At 38.0% G+C, this 21,531-nt stretch overlaps 1 protein-coding gene across 12 annotated transcripts in view; it reads left to right on the forward strand.

Moving 5' to 3' along the window:
• Positions 1-21,531, forward strand: part of CLASP2 (cytoplasmic linker associated protein 2) — a 145,838-nt gene that overhangs the window by 28,961 nt on the left and 95,346 nt on the right. For all 12 annotated transcript variants that reach the window (XM_057377112.1, XM_057377115.1, XM_057377116.1 and 9 more), the window contains exons 6-7: positions 637-734; positions 7,699-7,769. In XM_057377112.1, coding sequence (XP_057233095.1) covers positions 637-734; positions 7,699-7,769 — 169 coding nt within the window. The remainder of the gene's footprint in view (positions 1-636; positions 735-7,698; positions 7,770-21,531) is intronic.

The following is a 21,531-nucleotide window of genomic DNA, read 5'->3' on the forward strand; positions in this document are numbered from 1 at the left end:
CAAAGAACAATACTAAAGTCATTCCAGTCATTCTTTATAGAGAATAATAGCATTTACTAAAATGCATTTTTGGCAGTTTCTATTGTGACGACTATGGTTTAAAATTTTTAAAGAGGCACTCARTATTTGCTTTCTACTTCCACTGTCCTGCTGATTCCCTTTCTAGTACWGATGTGAAGCCACCTAATTCTAATTGAAATAAATAAAGAAAATGCTGAATGCTTTGGTCCACTCTTGTGGGCAGTCAGGTCCTTAGTTTTCCRGAAGGACTTTGCTGTGTGTAGAAACAGATGAAAGCAAGACGAAACATCAAGACTGAGTGCAGGAGCTAACTTTTGAAAGTATTGCCTGCTGTGAGCAAGTCCTAGATATAGCACATTTTTTCCACAAATACTATTCTTATGTCAGTCCCATAAATTCCCTCTAAAGCTGTTATTTCTAGGATTTTTTACTATCTGGGGATGCTCTAACTTGGAACAAATATCATCTTGATAGAACAGCTGTATTTCCTTTTCATCCTTGCTGTTTCAACTGAGTTGGCATGCAGGGCCATATCAAGTGGAAGATCAGTGGCCTGTCAGCAAATGTTTTGGTTTCTGTAACCCTGAAATTAACAATTTAAACTTGTGTTCACAGGTGAGAGATGCTGCCATACTAGCTATTGTACAGGTTTATAGACATGTGGGAGAGAAGGTACGAATAGATCTTACGAAGCGAGGCATTCCTCCTGGAAGGTGAGTCAGCTGTTTTGATTTTGTMATTTTGAGCCTTTCATGTTTTGCTGTTATCTGAACTTTAAATTTACAAAAAACTTCATTTTAAAAATACTGTAATTTTTATTTTATATTTTAGTTAGTTATGCTTTGTGTGATGTTACTATAGTTCCTGGCTATGTTGTATGTAGATTAGTTCATATTAAATAAAATAAGCCATTGTTTTGTTTCTACCTTTGATTAATTAAGAAAGCTAGACAGAGCCTGAAATTGTACTTAGTGGGAAAGACTGTTTATTCCATAAAACCTTTAAAATTCTTATTAAAACAATTTACAYTTATAAAAATGTGTTAAGCCCTTATCTATTAACATACCATTTTATCCTCACCTTCATTTCAAGTCTTGATTTTGGTAAAGTGTTACATGTTTACTACTTGGTGTCAGAGAGAATATCAGAAGGGATACTGTGTCTCATCAGACCCTTCTAAAAAGCTAAGAGCCCTAGTTTTTAATGGTCATTTGTAGGACARCAAAATACAGCTTGATAATATATCAAAATATGTATTTAGCYCTGGGGCCCYCAACATGAGAAGGATGATGACCTGTTAGTCTAGATGAGAACCACTAAATTGGTTACGCTCCAAACTGAAAGAAGATAGGTTTAAGTTAGATATTAGGAAGCAATTCTTTGTTGTGAGAGTGGTAAGACACTGGAACAGGTTGCCCAGAGTAGCTGTGAATGCTCTGTCCCTGACAGTGTTCAAGGTGAGGTTGGACARGGCTTTGAGCAGCTTGGTCTAGTGAAAGGTGTCCCAGCCCATGACAGAAAGGTTGGAACTGGATKATCCAACCCATTTTATCAAAGTGTCGTGGGAGAAAGGCACTTTGATAAAATTTACTGTTTCACATTCCGGGCAGAGTTCAGCCTGTATAGACAAAAGTTTCCCCTGCCTATGGGAGCAGGAAGTTGTACACATTCTCCTCTATTTAATGACAATCACATTTTTAGACTAGTAATGGATTATATGGTTACCACAGAAGTTTRAGCCTTATTATTACTACAATTCCAAAAATTGAGTTTCCTAGCAAATAAGTGGAAGAGGAGTTCTTTCTTACATTAGGATAGGGTCTTGGACATCTTTTGGAACAGAGACTAAAAGAGTGAAGATAACACAGATTTTCTGCAATGAATGTGGCTTCTGACTGTAAGTTTAGGTTCAGCACTCACTGTTTACAACTCCATATGATACAAGCTGAGTACATCTTGGGATCCAAATAGGATTAAACACCATAGGTGCTTTGTATCCTCAGGACARCCAACAGCTTCTGATTTAGTTGCAGTAGGTGCCAAGCTGTTGTTTCTACTGTCTGAATCAGCTGAATACAAAATTCCCCCGATCTGAAAGCAAGCATGGTTGTATAATTTGCATTTACATAAAGAAGCAAGACTCTGTTTGGTGCATGTTAAATGGGTTGTTGCCACTAAATCTCCAACAGTTTTGCACCTGACAGTCAGGACTAGTGTAAAATAATACGTGAGCTGAGTGTCAGTGCTGTGTCCCYTGCAGTAGGTTTCAGCTTGGGGTGAAGGGGGAAGTTACGATTTACTTGAGTTAAACATGAGGCTGCTACTCTCTGTCCCATCCATCCCTGACATAAAGCAGAGTTCYTGCAATCCCTACTTACTCCTTCATGCAACTAAGAAGGTGTTTGACAAAGATAAGAAAGACAGATTAGCTCTATGGTAGCTCAGACTGTTTTCTTTAGAGGCAGACCTACTTTAAGACATTTCTTCCCCAGTGCCTGTCAGAGGTTTTCCCTTTGCTTACATACAGTAAAATTTTCATGTGGTTATGCAGCAGCTATGATCTGTGGGGAAAAAGCCTTTGATATAGAGTATCATCATTATTTTGAGGGRAATCTGTTTTCATGTTTCTCTGTCTGGGTAGGTTTTAAGGGTTTTAAGTATTACAGATAATCTGTAGTTCAGACACGACTGCTTGAGTTCAGCCTTAAAGAACTGCATTGCAGCTCTTTCACTGTAAGTCAGTGCATTAAAAATTACCTGTAAACATAAATATTAGCAGAAAAACCTATTATTTCAGTGTTTGGTGCACACATGAATTAATAGAATGTAAGCTTGTTTAATTTGCATAACAAATCACACATTAGAGAGCTGTGTGTTGCTGCTTGAATGCACTCTATCCTAAAGCACTGAAAATAAGAGTTCCTGTCTGCTRAAAGGAAAGCAGGGAAGTTAATCAAGCATTGTTTTGAGAAATCRTTCAACTTCCTTAATATGCAAATAGCATATACATATTGTGTCTATACAAGGCCAAATATAGCCAGTAATTTAATAATATTAGGCTTAAAMGGTAATCTGCACCTGATAGGGTTTGCCTTTGTGGAAAATACTGGATTTTCTAGAGGGCTTTACTGGACCTGTCAGAATCTAGGTAATGGATAAAATAGGGGATCTTACTTTTGTAGTTCAGTTACTATTTATTTTTTTTCAGTGCATTTCTCTTCTTTACTGAGATTAATTGGCGTGTTTCTTTTTAAATAAAATCAATGAGTTCCTCTTTCTATTTGTTATTTTTCARCTTAAAAATCTCAGAATACTATTGTGCTTTTTGCTTGAAATGCATTCCTTTTCAGAAAAATCAGTATCAAGTCATTGGTTGGAAATTTGGATCTTGTTTTCCCTTTTGTTATAATTGCTGCCAGAGGGGTTTGACAGTCTTTGGTGTCAGACTTAAAAGCAGTAGTGTTCATGTATTTGTAAATACTGAAAGTGGATGTTATATTTATTGGTAAGCGAGCCAAGAATACTGAAGAGGTTTTGTTCTTTATGGACCAAATTCAGTGTCTTACAGTRTGGAATCTGTATGGCTGATCTTCCCTGAACAGAAATAGTCTACGTGGCTCTGGATAGCAGTTACTTAGTCTGAATGTTAAAAGATTTTATCTTTCAGGGTTTCATGTGGCAAATTTCCCCACTGTTACTTGAGAGACAGAAATGTATAAAATTAGTCATTTGTTTAGTTCTTACATATAGGGYCTCAAYTTCACATCCTAAAATGTTGAAGCATATTTATTGCCCTATGCATTTCTGTATACCACGTTTTATGTGGTATGCACATTCTACTTCTCTGTCTAGTCTGAACTGTAGATGAGGTYCATCTGTGTGTCCAGATGTGGACACATGTCTGCAAGATATTTTTTTTTTTTCTTGGAAGGGGGAAACGTGGAGAAACAACTGCAAGGTTTCATATGGGCCATTTCCTGCTTTAGACTCTGGACATAAAAAACAGACTACTTACCACCCTTTCTTCTTCTTTTTCCTTCTGCTGTTGATAGGGGCTTGGTGCTCTTTTGCCTCTTCATCACAAGGTCCACACTTAGGTGTCCCTCTCTGTCTCTCACATGAACAGTTGAACACTGTCAAGTATGGTCATGAGTGACAGCTTTTTGGTCTGAAGTGAAGTGCACATTCTAGGGAAGCATCCATGTTTCCATGAGTGTCCGTGTCAGCTCTAGCCGTGTGCTAGAAGGATACATATTCCTCTTATTGATCTGCCCCATAATATGGTAATACTTGGACAGAGACCTGTCASCAGCTGGAAGAGAGGGTTTGTCAGGTTGCCAGGAGCCACCATCTGAAGTGGTACAACTTCATGCACTCATTCACTGACAGCCCATACACAAGTACCGCTGTCCCGAATGTGTTTTTTGTCAATGGGGATTTTGCCTTGTGTATGAGGAGTTGCAGAAGACCTGTCTGTGCTTTTTTGGGAAAAGAAGATAGTATTTCTGTCCACCAGTGACATTTGGTGACTTCAGTGATTGATTATGATTCCCACCTTATCCAGAGCTGGGCTTGCAGATATGAGATGAAGGAATAATAATGCTGCTCTTCTCAAAGGACATTCCTCATTGCCTGTAAAACTGATCTTCATCCAGCCTGTGGGATTTCTTGGATTCCTCTTGGCAGGCTCTGTTTTGCCAGGAGCTGAACTCTTGTGAACATTCTTAAATTGACTGTGGTTGCAATAATTTTAGAGACTAGTCCACACTGCCTTTCTGTCTGTGACTGTATGAAATATGAGAAGGAGGTAGCAAGAAGAGCAGGGTGGGAGGARAGGGAGGAAGAAACTTGTGAGAGACTTTGCAAAGTAGTAGTTACAAGCTATTCTAAAGAGACGGTTGGATCTACAGTAGTGCTGTACTATGTTGACAGCTGTGTTGTAATGGACTCTTCTGTTGTTGTTGCAATTATGGCAAATACTGTGGAGTGTGCTTCTGGTCATAAAGACATGCTTTAAAAGTTTGAGGAGTGGCTGTACTATGTGTCCAGCCTGCACTGCTGACAACATAGCATCCAGTGCTGATAAACACATGTTTTCATTGTTCTAGTTAATACTTTATCAAATGTTTTGCCCAGAGTGAGAAGCAATGTGTATATTATTATAACATATTTGTAAGGAAGCATTTTGTTTTTAGCTTTGGCTTAAAATGCTCAGGAAAGCATTTTTGAAAACAAAGTTCAAAAGAGCAGGAAATTTTTTTTTTTTCTTTTGAATTCTCTAAAATATTTGTGCCAAATGGATAACATCAGCTTTAAGGATACAAAAATTAAAGTGAAATCTTAAAGCAAACCTGTTAATCTCTCTAGTCGTTCAGTTTCTCTTGGTRTGATAGTTTCAGCCTTTCAGATGTAGTGTTAAGTCTTCCTCATTAGCTAGGTAAACTGTTAATGCAGTGTTTGCTATGGAATCCAGCACTGCTGAGTAAACTGTTACCAGTAAGTCCTGGGTAAAAATAAACATATGACACAAACATATTAACTTCTTGTTATGAAAGCAAGATGGCCTAATGCATTATTACACRTATTGATTCTTGTGTAAACTTCACACTTTGTATGGTTGAAAGCACATGGATTGTTAATGGGATTTCATATGTCATTAGTAAATTCTAGTACCCAAAAGGCATTTCCTTTCAAAAGTTTTACTTTTTCAAGTCTAAGTGCAGAAAAACTCATTTTGATATATATYGCCTTTGGTTTGCAGATGGATCTTTTCATTAAAAGAGCTGAGGTTTAATGGTAAAACAGTGACRTTTGTGAACTGCTACCATTTCAGACACTTTGCTGGGACAGCAGTGGTTGTAAATGCAATGGTGGTGCAAAATGGAGAGRATAACAGGTTCCAGAGAGAAGTTGGCAAGTAAGCTAGGCAAAGACTAGGCAAACTACTACTTTGCTACATATAGCTACATATAGTTTTGAGATGTAGTTGATAAGTTGAGATGGTAGAATAACTGCTGGTTTGTGTTACAGGTTATTGACTTAAATTATGAAGGGGCTTTTTGGTGGTGTTTTTTTTAGATGCTTTTCAGTAGGGTAGGCTTTTTTGTGGAAATACATATAGTTCTTGTTGTGGGCCTGTTAAGTCCAGGGTAAATGCTCTGTAGCAGATTGCTTTGAAGTATTTGGAAAGTAAAAATAAATGCATTGTGAGAGTCCTAAATTGTTGGAAAAGTGGAGGGGGGAAGGCTCAAACTTTCTATACTGTTGTCTGTCTGCATTTAATTRTTTTATCACATTCTTCATTTTTAGATAAATGAGGTCCCAGTGAGTGAAAGAGACATGCAGTCTCAGAGAATGTAGAGTATGCAGTGAAAGTGCACAGCCTCTCTGCACAGATCATTGAGTAAATGTGGTGTGTGTGCATATCAAAATGTTGAAGTGAAATCTTTGTGTGTCCTTGACTTTTCTCCTTGTGAGAATTTTCATATGCAAGCATAGTGCTTACTCATTTTTCTTGGTTTGTCATAAAATAGTTTGGATTGTGAGTTGSAGAGACAGCCTTTTAGTGCAAATTTTTAGCAAATTTTGAATTGGGTASTGTAGTCTGTAGTTCTTCTGATGGAGCTGAACTGTACCTGTTCGGACACCTGAAGACGGTCACGTAATTTGTAGTTCGTAACTTTATTCATTTAAAATCAGAATTCAGTCCTGATAGTCCTGGAGTTAAAATTTCAATGTGTATGTTACATATTAGCATATTCCAAGCAATCTAAAATGCAGAGAAGTCTTTGGAGAAATACAAGAAATSTTCTCAATTGCTTGCAGCTGAACAATGTATCATGTCAGTACAAATCTATTGCTAATGCATGGGTCACATTTTTCTGTGAGATACTTCCACTGCTTTTATTGACTTTTCTCCAGAAGTGATGAGAAAGGGCTGTTGAAGTGTTTTGCCAGGTTTCTTGCTTCATTTTTTACCTTGGGGGACTAGATTGCAAATCTAGAATTCTGGAGGTTTTTTGTTTGATTTATTTGAAGTTTTGTTTGTGTGCTGTTTGCATGTACAAAGCATTTGCAGTGTATTCTCTACTGTGACAGTTAAAATCAGTGGTGTGCGGGTTGGACACATTCAAGTGTATAATGTACCTAAAGTTTAGAAGAAATTTTTATTGTTCAGGGGTTTTTTCCCTGTAGAAGTGCTAACTAYCACAAAGTTCTTTTCATAAGCAAACTGAGGAAATTTTGTGGAGCAAAAATTTTGAGGGAAATTAGTGACTGTCTCAGAACAAATTAAACGGCAAACGTGGGTTTTTTTTGTCCCAGTGAACATTCCATAGTTCAAACTGTAACATTTTGTTGTTGAGTGTGAGCACCTAATATATGCTGTTACTGAACCTGAACTTTAGAATGTTACTTTTAATCGTGTGATGACCATGCTGGTTTGTTCTTTGCTAAGTTGACTTAGTTTTCTATGGTTTTCTTAGTTTTCTTTCTTAGTTTTCTGTGAAGATGCTCAGCTAAAGAGGAATCCTTTAGGAATTGTTTCTTCATGCTCTCAATCCCTTGTACATTCTGCATTGTGGCTTTATATATGCTAATAAATTGATTTACGTTTTTACCAGTAGCCGGTGGGAGTTCAGAGATGTAAAAATACTTTGTTGTTTTTGTTCTTTATAGGTTGCAAACAATYTTTGCAAAATTTGATGAAATAAGAAACTCTGACAATATGATTTTAAGTAACGTCAGTGGTGAGTATGAAAGATCATGTATTTATAATCAGTTAAATTAATACAAGATAAATATTTAAATACTAGTGTTATCAATGTGAGATGGATGAAAAACATGTAAATGCTAAGAAAATGAGACACTTGCTGAAACTAAGATTGTACTCTACTGGAAGTATTTACTGGACTGTGGTCCAAATACAGTTGGAAAAGGTGTTGAAACTGCATGGAAACAAGCAGTGAATATTTAACGAGTTACACATGTGCTCAGTAGAGGATAAAAGAATGCTGTAAAGTGTTCGTGCATGGGAAAAAAGATCAGATGAACCTTTGTCTTATCTTAGTATGTTTCTAAGAGAAAAATGTACTTCAGTGATGGGTGGGTTTGATATCTTCTCTGTTAAGATGTTYCATCATGATTATAATACATAGAGTTCTAAAATGTAGAAATAGGAGACTGTAGCATTCAAAGACACTTAAATATTGAAGTTGAGACTTCAYTGAGYTTGAGTTCTTTATTTTTGRTGTATGTCAAGAAAAGAGAACCTGTTACGCAGAGAATTCCTGTTGCTTCCTACTGCTTTTTTGCTACAGTATTTTYAGTATGAAAATTTAATTTAAAACTGTAAATTATTTAAAAAAAATGTTACATAACAGCACAACAAGGGAGATGCTGTGGCTTTAACATACTTGGTTTTGGAAGGTTGTCTTCTGCAAGAAACCAATAGATCTTGTTTTATTGGGGGGAGTTTTCTCATGTTAATTTTTCTTTTGAAGTAGTTACGTTGATTACAGTCTGCTGTATCTAGAATGTATAACTTTTCAAGAGTAGAAATATTTTGAGGAATGCATGTAATTCCTTAATGTACTCAAGTATACCTTTTTCATTTTAAATTTTCGCACCCTTTTCTTGTTAGTGTGAAAACAGAAGTGACTGTAGGTTCAGAGAATGTGTTTTTATTACCTTTCCTTTGAGGTAGTAAGAGTTTCTGTGCTGCATTTTGCTGTGAAATAARACACTGCTGTTCTTGAACACTTTAAAAAAATGATTTGTAAAAATTTATATGTTTTTTTAAAAATCAGCATTCTAATTTAGGAAATTTATGTTTTACATAAAAATATTTTATGCTCTGTTAGGTTGTAAATTCACTCATTATGAAAGGGTAAACCATTATCCTTCGCATTTAAAGTTAATACAGGCGTGTAGATTTCATAGGTTTGAGAGATTCAGAGATGCATTTTACATGTGTATTTTTTCTGTTAGTAGTTCTCAGGAGAACAGAGAAAGTCACACCAGGGAATATAATTTAAATATATGAAAATATATATAAACCATGTTGCTGGACTACTTAACGTAACACTTCTCTCCTTTTAGTCTCTGTTTAAGAGAGTTAACAAAGTTTATTTTGAAGCCATTTTTATCTCATGCAAAACACAGATACCAATGCTGATCTATGACAATATAAACCATGTATTTTGCCTTGTAGGTGGCARTTTATATGCAAAAGTTACTGTGATTCTGTTTTGGTACTATAAATKAATGAATCTCTCTTAATATGTTGATTTCGGTATTTTTACTTGAACCAAGTTCGTCTGTTGCTTCCATCTAGGCAGCTTTTCAATGTTATTGAAAAGGTATTCTTCCATTGTTARTGCTTTATCTTGGCTTTGTGCTTCATTATTCTCTGAAGGACAATTTGTATTTACTGCTTGCACGTGTAGATTTAAAGTCACTGTTGAATTCCTGTAGCCTTGTTTCCAACTTTTCTTTCAGGAGCTTTATCAAACATCTCTGGATTAAGGCCAAATTTAGTGGCTAAATACATCTGTTACAGTATTGAGAATTTTTTTTGTGCGTTGGATATTTTGTAGTAGGGTTTTGGAAGGTAGGGGGGAAATACCATTATCTTTCCAAAGTGGGGGGAGGCAGAGAAGGAGTGGCAAAGGCAAAAAACACTTCAACTAGCTTTATTATAATTAAACTCCATAGCGGGCCTTCTTAACAGCCAAAGGAGGCTTTTTGGCAGGTGGAGTTATTGTCCCAAATAGGTTGACTGTACTGAGGTCCCATTCAGTGTGTGATGCGTASGGAGAGCTCACTAATATAACCTTGGAAGATGTCATCCCCATCCTAGTCCTGCGTGACACTGCTGTGCTAGTGAATATTTGGTGTGTTGACCTAGTTTCTGAGAATCCAGAGATGTGACTTAGGATTCTCTCATCAAATAATACAGACGTCAGTTGTTCAGTCTTTTTATCCAGCATGTAATTGGGGGAAAAAAAAAAGAATAAAGAGTTGAAGCTTGCAGCTTTAAACAACCTGAATACAGAAATGTTTTCCATAGTATGTTGATAATATAAACAAATACATATTAAAAAAAAAAAAAGAAGAAGTTTGTACTAACATTATTTAACACTTGAGAGTTTTAAAAAACATTGTGTTGGTATGGTTAGGTATGTGGGAGAAATACAGGTAGGACAGGAAAAGCTCTTCTTCCTGCAGTCTTAGCACACTAGCAGATTTAATATCTTATCCTTTTGAGTGTGCTTCTGGGGATCTGTCGAGAACAGTCCCTTTAGTCTTCTGTTTCCTCCTTCCTTTATTGAATCTGATCTGTGATGGAATGGTAAAGAGGAGAACAAGTTGCTATTAGAGAYTGACAGATCCTCTTGGAGGGTAGACGAGGTGAAAGGCACCTAAGGATGCCTTTAAACACCTAAGGATGGAACAATTGGGGTAGGTTGTAACAAAGAGTTTCAAAAGCCAGCATATGAGGAGGTACCATGTTTAATAAGGGAACTGTGCAGGAGTTTTAGTGCTTTTGCTTGATGAGAATGACTTTAAGTAATAYCCCACTGCTAGCCTGCCTTTCCAGCTGACCTTTGATTTTTTTATTTCCAATAATTATTATCCACCCATCTTCCTTTACTCTCAAATGTGGATAGTAAAATCAGAGATCATTTMTTTAATGTGAATTTTGTGAATGAATGACCTGCTATGCAAACCTTTGGATTTGTTTACATTCATAATGATGCCTATTAAGAGAATCATATCAAGATCCTTGCCTGTTGAGCAATATCTTATGTATGCTGCTAGTTTTGCCCTTTCACTCCTCTAGAACTATATGTAGCCTTCCAAACGGGAGAAGATTCTTTAAGCACCCCCCCATTTTTCAGCAAGTGAATGTTCATTTCTATGGAAACAGAACTGGCAGCCAATCTCAACACTACAAAGGCACTTGTTTCTGTTGCCTGAGATTTGTAAATACTGTTTTCTCTAACAGAATTCAAGCAGACTCCTRTATCCGATAGTAGTGTTATTTTCGAGGCAGGGAATTAAAACAAAAAGTAGGGAAACTATTAATACTGAGCTCTCTGCTGCACTCAGCAGAATGATTGAGCTGAAGATAAATTGTACCTCTATTCAACCCTTCTAATTTTTCCATTTTAATGTTTAATGGCTCAAAGGACTAGCTTTACAAACAGGAAATATGACAGGTAGGATATGTGATGTTAGCATCATAGTGTAGGGGAGCTGTGATATGGGTGATAAAGATGCAGTTGAAATACATGTTTTCCTGGGGGAAGAAAAGGGGCAAATAAAAATCCATAGCACAAGTGTGTATCTGTTTTTCCACATTACGCTATTGTTTTTTATTTCCCTTTGCTGTTTTCTATTTGGAAATATAGTTACTATGGAGACAGTGACGACATACTCTTAATAGAGCTCACCAGTGAGGCACAACATGAATATATATCGTCTGGGAATACTGGTGATAGCTGCCATGATTATTTTACAGAGGTTTTGAGCTGCATGTATTTCTTTGGCTTGCACAATGCAAGTGGTCAAAATGTAGCCACAGAATTTTCAATTTCAGCTGCTCTTCCTGATGATTTATCATTTCAAATAGGAAAATTTACTGATTGGTGAAGGGTGCTTGTCAGTTTAATCCCATTTGGAAAAAAAGGGCCTCAGCAGGCTGATGCTTCTGTTGGTTTTTAAGGAATTTGCCTGAGTTTTTTTACACAGGGAACTGTAGGGTTCCTTGCAAATGTGTGGTTCTCATGCGCTGTGCAGCAGCATGTSCTTTGCTCTGCCTGAGTTGTAAACTTTTCCATAGGCAAGACTAAGTAMATTGGTACTACTTACCAGTTTTTTGGATCACTCTGTTGGATTGCCCTCTGTGTACCCTCAGGTGTGTCACCAAAAATGTAGATATGGGTACCAACTATGATCAGTAGCTCAGGGGCTGGGTAGGCTGTCATCCATGCTCTCCAGCATGTGTTGCATGCATGCTTTGGAAGCAGTGTCTTTAAAGTTTCGGGGGGGCGGGGGGTGGGTGTTCATACAAGTCTTCCGAAAACTCACAAAAACAGACAGCACCTTTCTTCAAAGAAGCCCTTTCCTGCTTCCTGTGGCTTTACTGTTTTGTTTTGTGTTACGTTGTGTCGTGGTCGATCTTCTCTCTGTGGAGTGCTCGTCAAGAGCACAAGAGAAGCAAGGCTGCTGCTTCTTCTGCTGTCGCTTCATTTTCCGTGGGGTACACAAAACTTGTCGCCAATTTTTGGATTGCGGGATGCCAGCCGGTGGCGGGGCTGCGGGGCACCCCGGCGGGCACATGGCGGCGGCGGCGGCGGGGGCGGAGCGCTCGGGGGGCCGGGCCGGGGCCGGGCTGGGCCGGCGCGGAGCGGAGCGTTCCCTGGCGAGGCGGGACTGCTATTTTGAAGCGAGGCGGCGGCTGTAGCGGCAGGGAGCCGGCAGGAATCCGGCGGGGATCCGGCCGGGACCGCCGCGCCCGCCCTCCCGCGGCACCGCCGGGCATGATGGCTGTAGGGGACGGTGAGTGGGGACCGCCGYGYCCTTGGGGACCGCCGCGTCCTTGGGGACCTCCGGGGGGCTCTCTGCAGCGTGGGGGGCCGGGAGGTTGGTGTGGCGGCTTCGCATCTTATGCTGACGGGCATGCCTTCCGCCCGAGCCGGGCGCTGCGCGGTGGATGCTACGTGCAGCAGCCGGAGGGTACCGGGCCACCGAGCGTGGCKGCTCCAGCTCTTCTTGGAATTCTAACCGTGCCTGGGTTTCTGGGATGGCCCGTGATCTCAATTRTTTACTACGCCGGCAGATTCTGCTGTGCATTTTTATGTTGGCGTTGTGTTTACCCCTCTTGCCTCAGTGTTACTTGTGTTGGCCACCTCTSCAAGATAAGGCATATATACTGCTATACTGCTTTGTAAACAAGCGGATGTTAACCTGCCCCGTTTTGTGAGGAAATTCATACTCATTCAGCGTAGCCATAAAAGAAGAGCTTTGCTGCTAGAGCTGGGGATGTATATTTAATAAAGACATGGGATGTTACTACGTTTCCTTCACTGCACAGTGTATTGTTACACAAACCAATGGAAAGTAGGTCAGTAAAGCAATACAGACTATATGGTTGTGTTTTCGTTAAAAACTAGACCTATCTTTATCACACCTCTTGGGTTGGCTTGTCAGCCAGGTTCTCTGAGCTTAATACCTTGATGACTTTCTGTATATGCATTATATTTTTAGAGATGTTGGACTTGGATGTTGGACTTGGAGCAAGTTTAGAGATGAAATAGAAGGGCTGTGCTTTTACAAGTGACTRTATATGCAGATTTGCATAAAGAAGATGTTTTATAAAGATCACAGATTAAGATTTTRTCTGAATTTCCAGAAACAGTCGTAAGAGTCCTGAGACCCTTTCTTAAGACGACCTGAAATGTGTGGTTTTTATTTACTTCTTTCATATGTCAAAGACTGAAAGAGATAACGACCATGACCAGAGCAGTGAAATTATGTCGGGACTGTACAGTCTAAAAAAAATGTGGGTAGTCCTCCTATGTTTTTGTTTTTGTCACTTGCAAGGTGCAAGAGAAGTCACGGGCTTTGTAGAACTGAATGTGTAGCAAGCTCACTCTTGCTGAGATTTTTTTTTTTTTTTTTTTTTTTTGGAAATGTTATTCCTCATCTTTGTTTCCTTCCTGGGAAGCAACACAGTTCTCCATGGTGTAAACACGAATTGTGGTAACTTGCAGATTAAGAATGCAAGTTGTAGCATGTTAAGAAATAACTATATTCTCTAGGCAGAGGTGTAGGATYTTTTCGTTCTGTAATGGTCGAGGTTTATAAAGTGAGGGTGGTTGTGGAGCTCTCTTCTGTATAATTTAATTCGTCATTAACAAAAGCACTAAGAACGAAGTACTGTTCAGGCAGTCAGCTGACRTTCTGTGTAGGAGCTTTGAGCAGTAATGCCAGATACAATTAACAGTGTGTAGGATGATTATGTAGCTGTTGGTCTCTCTTAAAACTACTGCTTACCACATTTACAARGAATTCAATCTTCTGATGTTTTGTTATGAAACACCAAGGGAAAACAAAACCTTAGTTACTGTTAAGAAAACTTCTTGATTTTTTTTTTTTTTAAATTCAGTGATGGTTTTGCTGTGGTCTTTCATTTTGCAAATATTCTGTATATCTTCTTAACATATGCAAAGTAGAAGAAATTGTTTTAAGGTTAGTGATTCTGCAGCCTTTGAGAAATGTCTTTTCTTGGCAAGGTGTTACTTTGTTGTGGCCTGTACGTATGTTTAACTTAATGTTTGTGAGAYTAGACTAAATTCGTTGTGCAGATACTCTAGAGAACAGGTTTTTTCACTTGTCTTATTTGGTTTACTCACTTAATCAGCCTAGATGTGTTGTGCAATTGCAGAATACGTTTGGAAATGCTATCTAGAAATGGTAATGTCAATTTTATCTTGAATGCAAGACATTGTCTTATTGGAACCTTTTGGATTTTATTTTTTCCGTTTTTCTTGAGCACAAGCAGAAATGTAAATAAAACRTGGTGCTTAACAGTTGAATCTTAATCTACTTTCTTTAGTGAAGATTAAAGAGAAGAGCCAGATTTTCTGTTTGCCCCCATCTTAACTGTCTCCATTTCACCAAGCTACTGTTGAAGGAGTGTAGAGGAGAAGAAAAAATTATCCTGTGCTTGTGGCCCAGCAAACAAATGGACCGTAACTTCTACTGTACTGAATTCCTGCCRGTGGGAAAGCATGCACTGCCTCAGCCTTTAAGGCATTTCACATACTTGTGTGGCTGGTGGTCTGTGTTTGCCCTGCAAGTCATGTTGGGAGGCTGCTGAGAAAAAACAGCCAGGAACTGTTCCTCGCTCTGGGTTCYTTATTCCTTGGAGAGGATAATGCACTTCTGCCATTATCCGTTGRTAACTAGATTAGGCTGCTGAGGAGGTGGTGAACGGAATCGCCGTTCGTACATCGCGTTGCACCTTCTCTTCGGGGTTTGTAATTCAGCACCTTCCATCTGTGTTTCCTCACCTTGTYGTCAGTCTGTGCTATGTTACCCTGTTATTTCGTAGGTAAGGGACTGCCTTGATCCCAGTTGAACAAGGTAATTAGGATAAGGACAAAATTATCTGCCTAAAACTACAAACGGCCTTAAAGGGAGGATTAGACATAGGTTTTCTTAAGATGTACTAAACATATTGCAGTACTAGACATAAGGTATTTGARGGCTATCGAAAAGCATATAATCAGCTTTGTAAGGGAACATATTTGGTGCACACATTTGTTGCACTGGTGTACACTAAGTATCCTATTTTGTGTTATATAATGAATAAAYATTTATTTATTTATTAGTGTATTTTATGTAAATGGCATACAAAGTAATGATGTTTCATGACTTTAAGCAMTTGTCAGATTTTAGATGATAAAGCATATGTGACTGGTTTATGAATAGAAATTATCCTTCTATCTTAACTGCATATGTGTATCAAATTGTGTGTTTTGTCTTCTTTGAAAAATACTTGATTAATGTATGCATCCTAAAGCATGAGAACAATTATCTTCCCTTCCCTGATGTTCTTCTGAGGGAAGGCTGTCTCCCTAAGTCTTTAATCTGATTAAGTAGTTTCTGTGAAGTGTGGATACCGTACARCTTTAATATTTTACTTTTGACTGAAAAAGGGATTGGACATATTAAAGGTATAGAAGCTACAGTGATGTTTGAGRTGTTAGCTTGATTTCAAATATATACATCATTTTAGTGTATGTGGGTTTCTGAGGTGTGTATCTGATTTTTCTTATCCTCTGGTAGGAGGCTTTTTAAACCAATAGAATCCTGTGAATGTTGATAATAATGTAATTGCTACTCTGGCCTAGAAATTGGACAGGCTTTGTACCATTCAGAGCTGTCTCCTGGGTGTGGGAATATAAATAGTAGCAGAAGCTTTTCTGGGAGACAGAAGCGTATCACTTGTTCCCTTTTCTGTTCTTGTTTGGGCCTGTGTATTTTTTCTAATGTGCTGACTGCACCTGCACTGGCTCCTTTTCCTGTGATTGCTCCCCACCTCTCCTCTTCYGTTATAAGCAGTTGGTGGGCACATTGGTTTGGGAAATGGCTCTGCTCGCTGTGCCTGACAGAGGAAGGACAGATACCTCGAGCTGGAATTTGATTGCTGTTGTCAACCAAACCAGTGCAAAGCTTCTTTTCACAGTAAGGTCATATGCTACTCCCAGTGATTAACATAGATTCTGAGTTGTGTTTTGTCTATAAAGTGCAAGTACTGTTGCTAATAGCAGTAAAAGAACAGTGGGACAGTGAAGCAGCTGAGTGGGAGAAGGAGGGAATGTGTAAACAAGGCAAGGGCTATATGAAAAGACAGTTTTTACTTAGAGAACGGATGAATACAGGAGYTCAAGACTGATGTGAATAGACAAAATAATTCAAGGAAGAGCTGTGCAACTCAGTATTTAAAAAAAAAACAAACCACAAATCTGCAAACATATGACAGACACAGTTGTTTTCTCAAAGCCAGAGTGATAAGTGCACTTGATTCTTTTATATATTCTAGGGTACTAGCTRCTACTAAATTTTGTCTTCCTGTTTCTGAATGCCATTTTTGAGTGTCAAGGAATTTTGTGGCTGGTGGTGATGCTGTTGTTTTCATTAAACATGAAACATGAGTCCACTAAAAAGATTTCCAGATATTTTTAATCTATCACTTAAAAACTTGGTTGGCTGGAGCGCTATAGTCAGTTTGTGTTAGTTTTTAAGAACAAGTTACATAATAAAATAAATTTCTTTTGGTGTTTTCAGTTCTATCTGCATGTTTTTGATTATTCCAGACAATTGCTAATATTACATGTTTTTTGATTTTTTGGGGTTTTTTTTTTTGTTTTTTGTTTGTTTGGGTTTTTTTAAAGGTACCTTTTGGAAAAAGTGTTAGAATTGTGAGCAGCCACAGGAGAAATTTGAAGCCTGCTAGGGGTTTCCTTTGATAGATGTTGCAAGAATCTTCCAGTTGACTGATTGGATATTTGCCTTGCAGTGTTTATTTTCATCTTTGTTATCTATGAAATATGAGGAGTATTTCCTTACTGTTACATGTTATTTTTAATAAAGTCTTCCTGTAGTAAAAACTGATGAGCAAGTAAGCTACATTTGATCATTTCAGTGTCTGAAAAGCCTTCAGAAGTGAAGGGTCTCCTGTAGTATTGACCTGAACCAGAAATATACATTCTGTATATTGTATTTAGTTTTAAAGACTTGTGTTTTGGATTGTCTGTCTGTTTTCCTTGCCCAGCTCCTTCATTAAAATACATTTTCATAGCAATAGCTGAAAAGAGCAGTCTGTAACTTAAAAGAGCCTTTTGAAAACTGGCTGTATATACRGACTCTTACAAGAAGTAACTGCAGTTTAAAGCTCACAGGAGTTTCTCAGCTATATGGAACGTAGGCAGCAAGATTTTCATGGTACCAGAATTTCTCTGGTACCGCTTTATGTATWTTTAATTGATGTGAAAATTCTTCTGTTCAACAGTCAAAGACTTGAAAGCCTTCAAAGTTATGGATAGTTACAGAGTTGAAGCCTGAGGAAAGGTGAGGAGAAGGCCTGAAGATACAGAACAAAGCCTGTAGAAGAGACTTACTTTCTTCAAATGACATCATTTTCCTTTCATCAAATGTCAGGAGTTCCATGGTGTTCATGATCGCCTAAGCAATTAACATGAGTAGGTTTATATTTGACAGAAAATTGTTTTTTATCATTATAGATTGCTTTGTGTGTTGACCTGATAAAAGTCCTTTGGTCAACCAACTTATACAGTGTGAGGTTTGGTATTGAACTTGAAGGTCAAAAGCATTTCTGTGTAGATGCTTTTTGTTTAAAATCTCTTTGCATTGTTGAGTTGATTTTTACAGACTCATAGAAACATAGTGAGAAGCCGTCTTGGTGTATTATTTTGGGGTTGGATCATGTTCCCACAAAATTAGAGAAATGGCAGCTACTAAAGTGGCCTAGCAATATACCAAGCACTTCAGATTTTCCAGATCTGATGTGAGATTTTTAGCTTCTGCGATGCTGGTGGATGAGAAGCTGGACATGAGCCAGCAGTGTKGGCTGCAAGGGCAAGGGAGGTGACCTGTTRAGAGAGTCCRSAGGAGGCCACAAATGTTCAGAGGGCTGCGGTGCTTCTCCTGTGAAGATWCGCAAAGAGAATTGGGATTGTTCAGCCCTGAGAAGAGGAGGCTCCAGAGAGACCTTGTAGTACCTTTCTGTACTTAAAGGGGGCCTACRGGAGGGCTGGGGAGGGACCTTCTCCAAGGGCAGGAATAGGGAGAATGRCTTTAAGCTGAAAAAGGGTATGTTTAGACTAGAAATTCTTCACTTGAGGTGGTGAGGCACTGGAGCAGACTGCCCAGAGAAGTTGTGAATTYCCCATCCCTGGAGAAGTTCACTGCCAGGCTGGAYGGAGCTCTGAGCACCCTAGTCTAGTGAARGGTGTCTCTGCCTTGTGGCAGGRGAGTTGGAACCAGACAATCTTTAAGATYCCTTAAAACCCAGGCTCTTCTATGWTTTTATGTTAAGTCCAGYTTGAGGAGAGTTAGGACTCTTAAAACCACCAGTTTTATTACCTACAAGTGAAGTGGCAGCATTGAGAATAAAATAAAAATAATTTGCCACATTTTCTTAATCTCCGCTTCTGGCTGTGTGAGGCAGAGATCAGATGGGTCAGTGAGCTGAAAGGCTATTAACAACCCCTTTCATTCTGTGCTGTGGTGTGCATGTTTTCATGTGCAGATWCTAATATTAACTTCTAATTCCTAGACACGATCTAAAATTCAGAAAAATAAATCACTCAACTTTTTATCTGCTATGTGCTTATATTATTACACTTTCTGCTCCTAGGATCTATGTTTTATTTGTCAATCTGCCTTCCTGTTGCACATTTTCARCATGCAAATTGAGTTGGACATGCAGCAATTGGCCATACTAACTACTGTCATCATYTCTCTGACAGTGGAATTATATTTGTCAGCCTCTAGTAGTAAATCACAATTTAAGCCCCGTTTTTAAACCTTGTTATTGATATTGTATATATCCCATGATCCTACACAATTATGTATACTTGTGGATATAAGTTAAAGATGAATGAACGTGGTACTTATGAGTGCTTTTCTCACACTTCCTGTGATGTAATTGATAGTTTAAAAATTCAGATCATTAAACCAAGGTGCTTCTGTGTGACTGAATTAAGTACTGGAAATGTCATGAATGAAACCACTTCTCARTGGATATCTGTTGTTTGATTGACTTAGCTGCAGATAGATACATATGATGGTCCTTTTTTCTGCTTTTCTGAACTTAAATACATCAATAATGCTAGTCATGTTATTGCAATATGAATAGTGGTTTCTGGATAATGTGTTTCTGTGATAAATATATAGGTTTTAAAATAGATCATTAGATTCACTGTAGAAAATGCTGGTGCTGTTGAGAGTTAGGTACTTGATTATAAGCAAAAGGAATTTATGAAGAAAAACATAAATTTACTTCTGGAGCTGAGATAATGAAGACAGTAATTAAAGCAGGCCTGGTGAGCAAGGACTGACTGTTGGCTTACAGAATATTTTAAATGCCAATAGTGGAGTTTATACTTCAAGGAGATACTTGAAGTGGTGTATTTTTTAGAGGACAGCATAAGCAATGGAATGAAGCGTTTGACCACAAAKGAGATCTGAATTCAGACAGGCTACAACAGTTAAATAAACCATCACTTTTGATAGAAATTATGAGTCTTTTCTTTTTAAAGTGGCTCACAGAAATTAACGAGGCATTGAGTAAAAATCCTCTTAGAGCTTTTTCTTTCTTTTTTTAGCACCGTTTTTAAGTGAATTACCTGCTTTCATTTTAATCAGTGTCTGGATAGGGAGACTCTCTGAGGGAGTACTCACTCATCTAGCAGAAATCTTGATTGCTTCAGAGGTTACAGCCTGTCTCAGCTTTAATTCTAATATTTCATAGGAGAGTAAAACATGTGTGCTGTGGCAGTCATGTTTTATTTTGTGCTAGAATAGAGGAGTATCCAATCAGTGTCTGTGTTACAGCTAGTGAGTCAGCCTATGTGTTTAACATGTAAAAAACTTGAGGTCTTTGATTTCTTACGCAAGGCACATCTGTGTCCTTTCTATACTTTTTTCCCTTCCCCCTGCCCAAATGGTACCTGACTTGTTAACATTTCAGCGCTGGACATAGTGCAGTGTGGTCCAAATAGCATGGCCTAAAGCAGTGACATAGTACCGATGTTGAAGAACAATAATGTGCTTAGTTCTATTTTAAGCCTTGCTATTTAGTCTTGAATCCTATTTTAGGTGTTGCCTTGTCATGAATTCTGGAGAACCTGATTATCTTTGTCTTCTGCTTTTACTGAGGAAATTGTGCTTTGGTTAATGRTAGGTTATAAGCTATGAGGTGTTGACTCGGAAGGTTATTGAATGTGCTTTAGGAAAGAGGTAAATAAAGTGAAATAGATGTTTTTTAAAGTACAATAATATTGACTGCATCTTCAGTTTTCAGTAAGTTTGCTGGGAATAATATCTGGGAAATGTTATTCATGTATCATAAAAGGAAATTCCAATTGCAAGAGTTTATAAAGGACTAAATGATGTATTTATTTTAACAAGTGGACTATGGAAATGATTTTACAGATGTTGTAAAAGTATAAAATATGGCAAGATTTGCAGAAACTATCTTAAACTTCTATGTGTAAAAATTAGAAAATTTCTTCAGTTTAAAGGAGATATTCTAGAGCTAGAAATGGGAATGAAGCTTTACTTGGGAGCAAAATTAGCTCTGTTGCTTATTTGACCTTATTGCAGCTTTATTTAAAAACCTGTGGTTAAATCTTGTCTTTCAGCCAGACAGTAGTAGGATAAACTGTAAGACTAGCTTTTCTTTGGGGTTAGGAAAATAATAATGGGGATATGTTACATTTTTTCTCCGTTAATCTTTTTTGAACATAGTCCTTCATGAAACTCTGGAGCAGAATGGATAAACCACTAATGCCATTAGAGTAGGCCTGTATTAAGTGTGAATAATTATTGTGGCTTGTGCTGTTCCCACTCCTAAATATTTCTTTTTTTAAAGTCTGTCAGGTATAGTGTCTTCTTTTTCATTTTCCRTCTTTTCCTTTGTCCTGTTTGTTGAGAGTCATGTTTTAAAAAAGGCTGAACGCATTCACCAGAACAAAACCCCCCAAAAGCAGGTGTGAGCCTCTTTCAGTGTGCTGTAGCTGATCTTTGGAACGTAGGAGTGCTGTATTCTGCTTTGCTTGTTGAAAAGTTAGGGGAACTTTATCAGAATTTGAGATTGGATCAACAGCAAAATTAAACTGATAAATATTGGCCTTATTCCTGTTACTAACTCCTGTGCCCCTTACTTGCTGCCTTTTTTATTCTTTTTATTTG

The sequence above is a fragment of the Malurus melanocephalus genome, unplaced genomic scaffold (genome assembly GCF_030028575.1).
Source record: "Malurus melanocephalus ecotype Western Australia unplaced genomic scaffold, MMel_1.1 scaffold_300, whole genome shotgun sequence".
NCBI lineage: Eukaryota > Metazoa > Chordata > Aves > Passeriformes > Maluridae > Malurus > Malurus melanocephalus.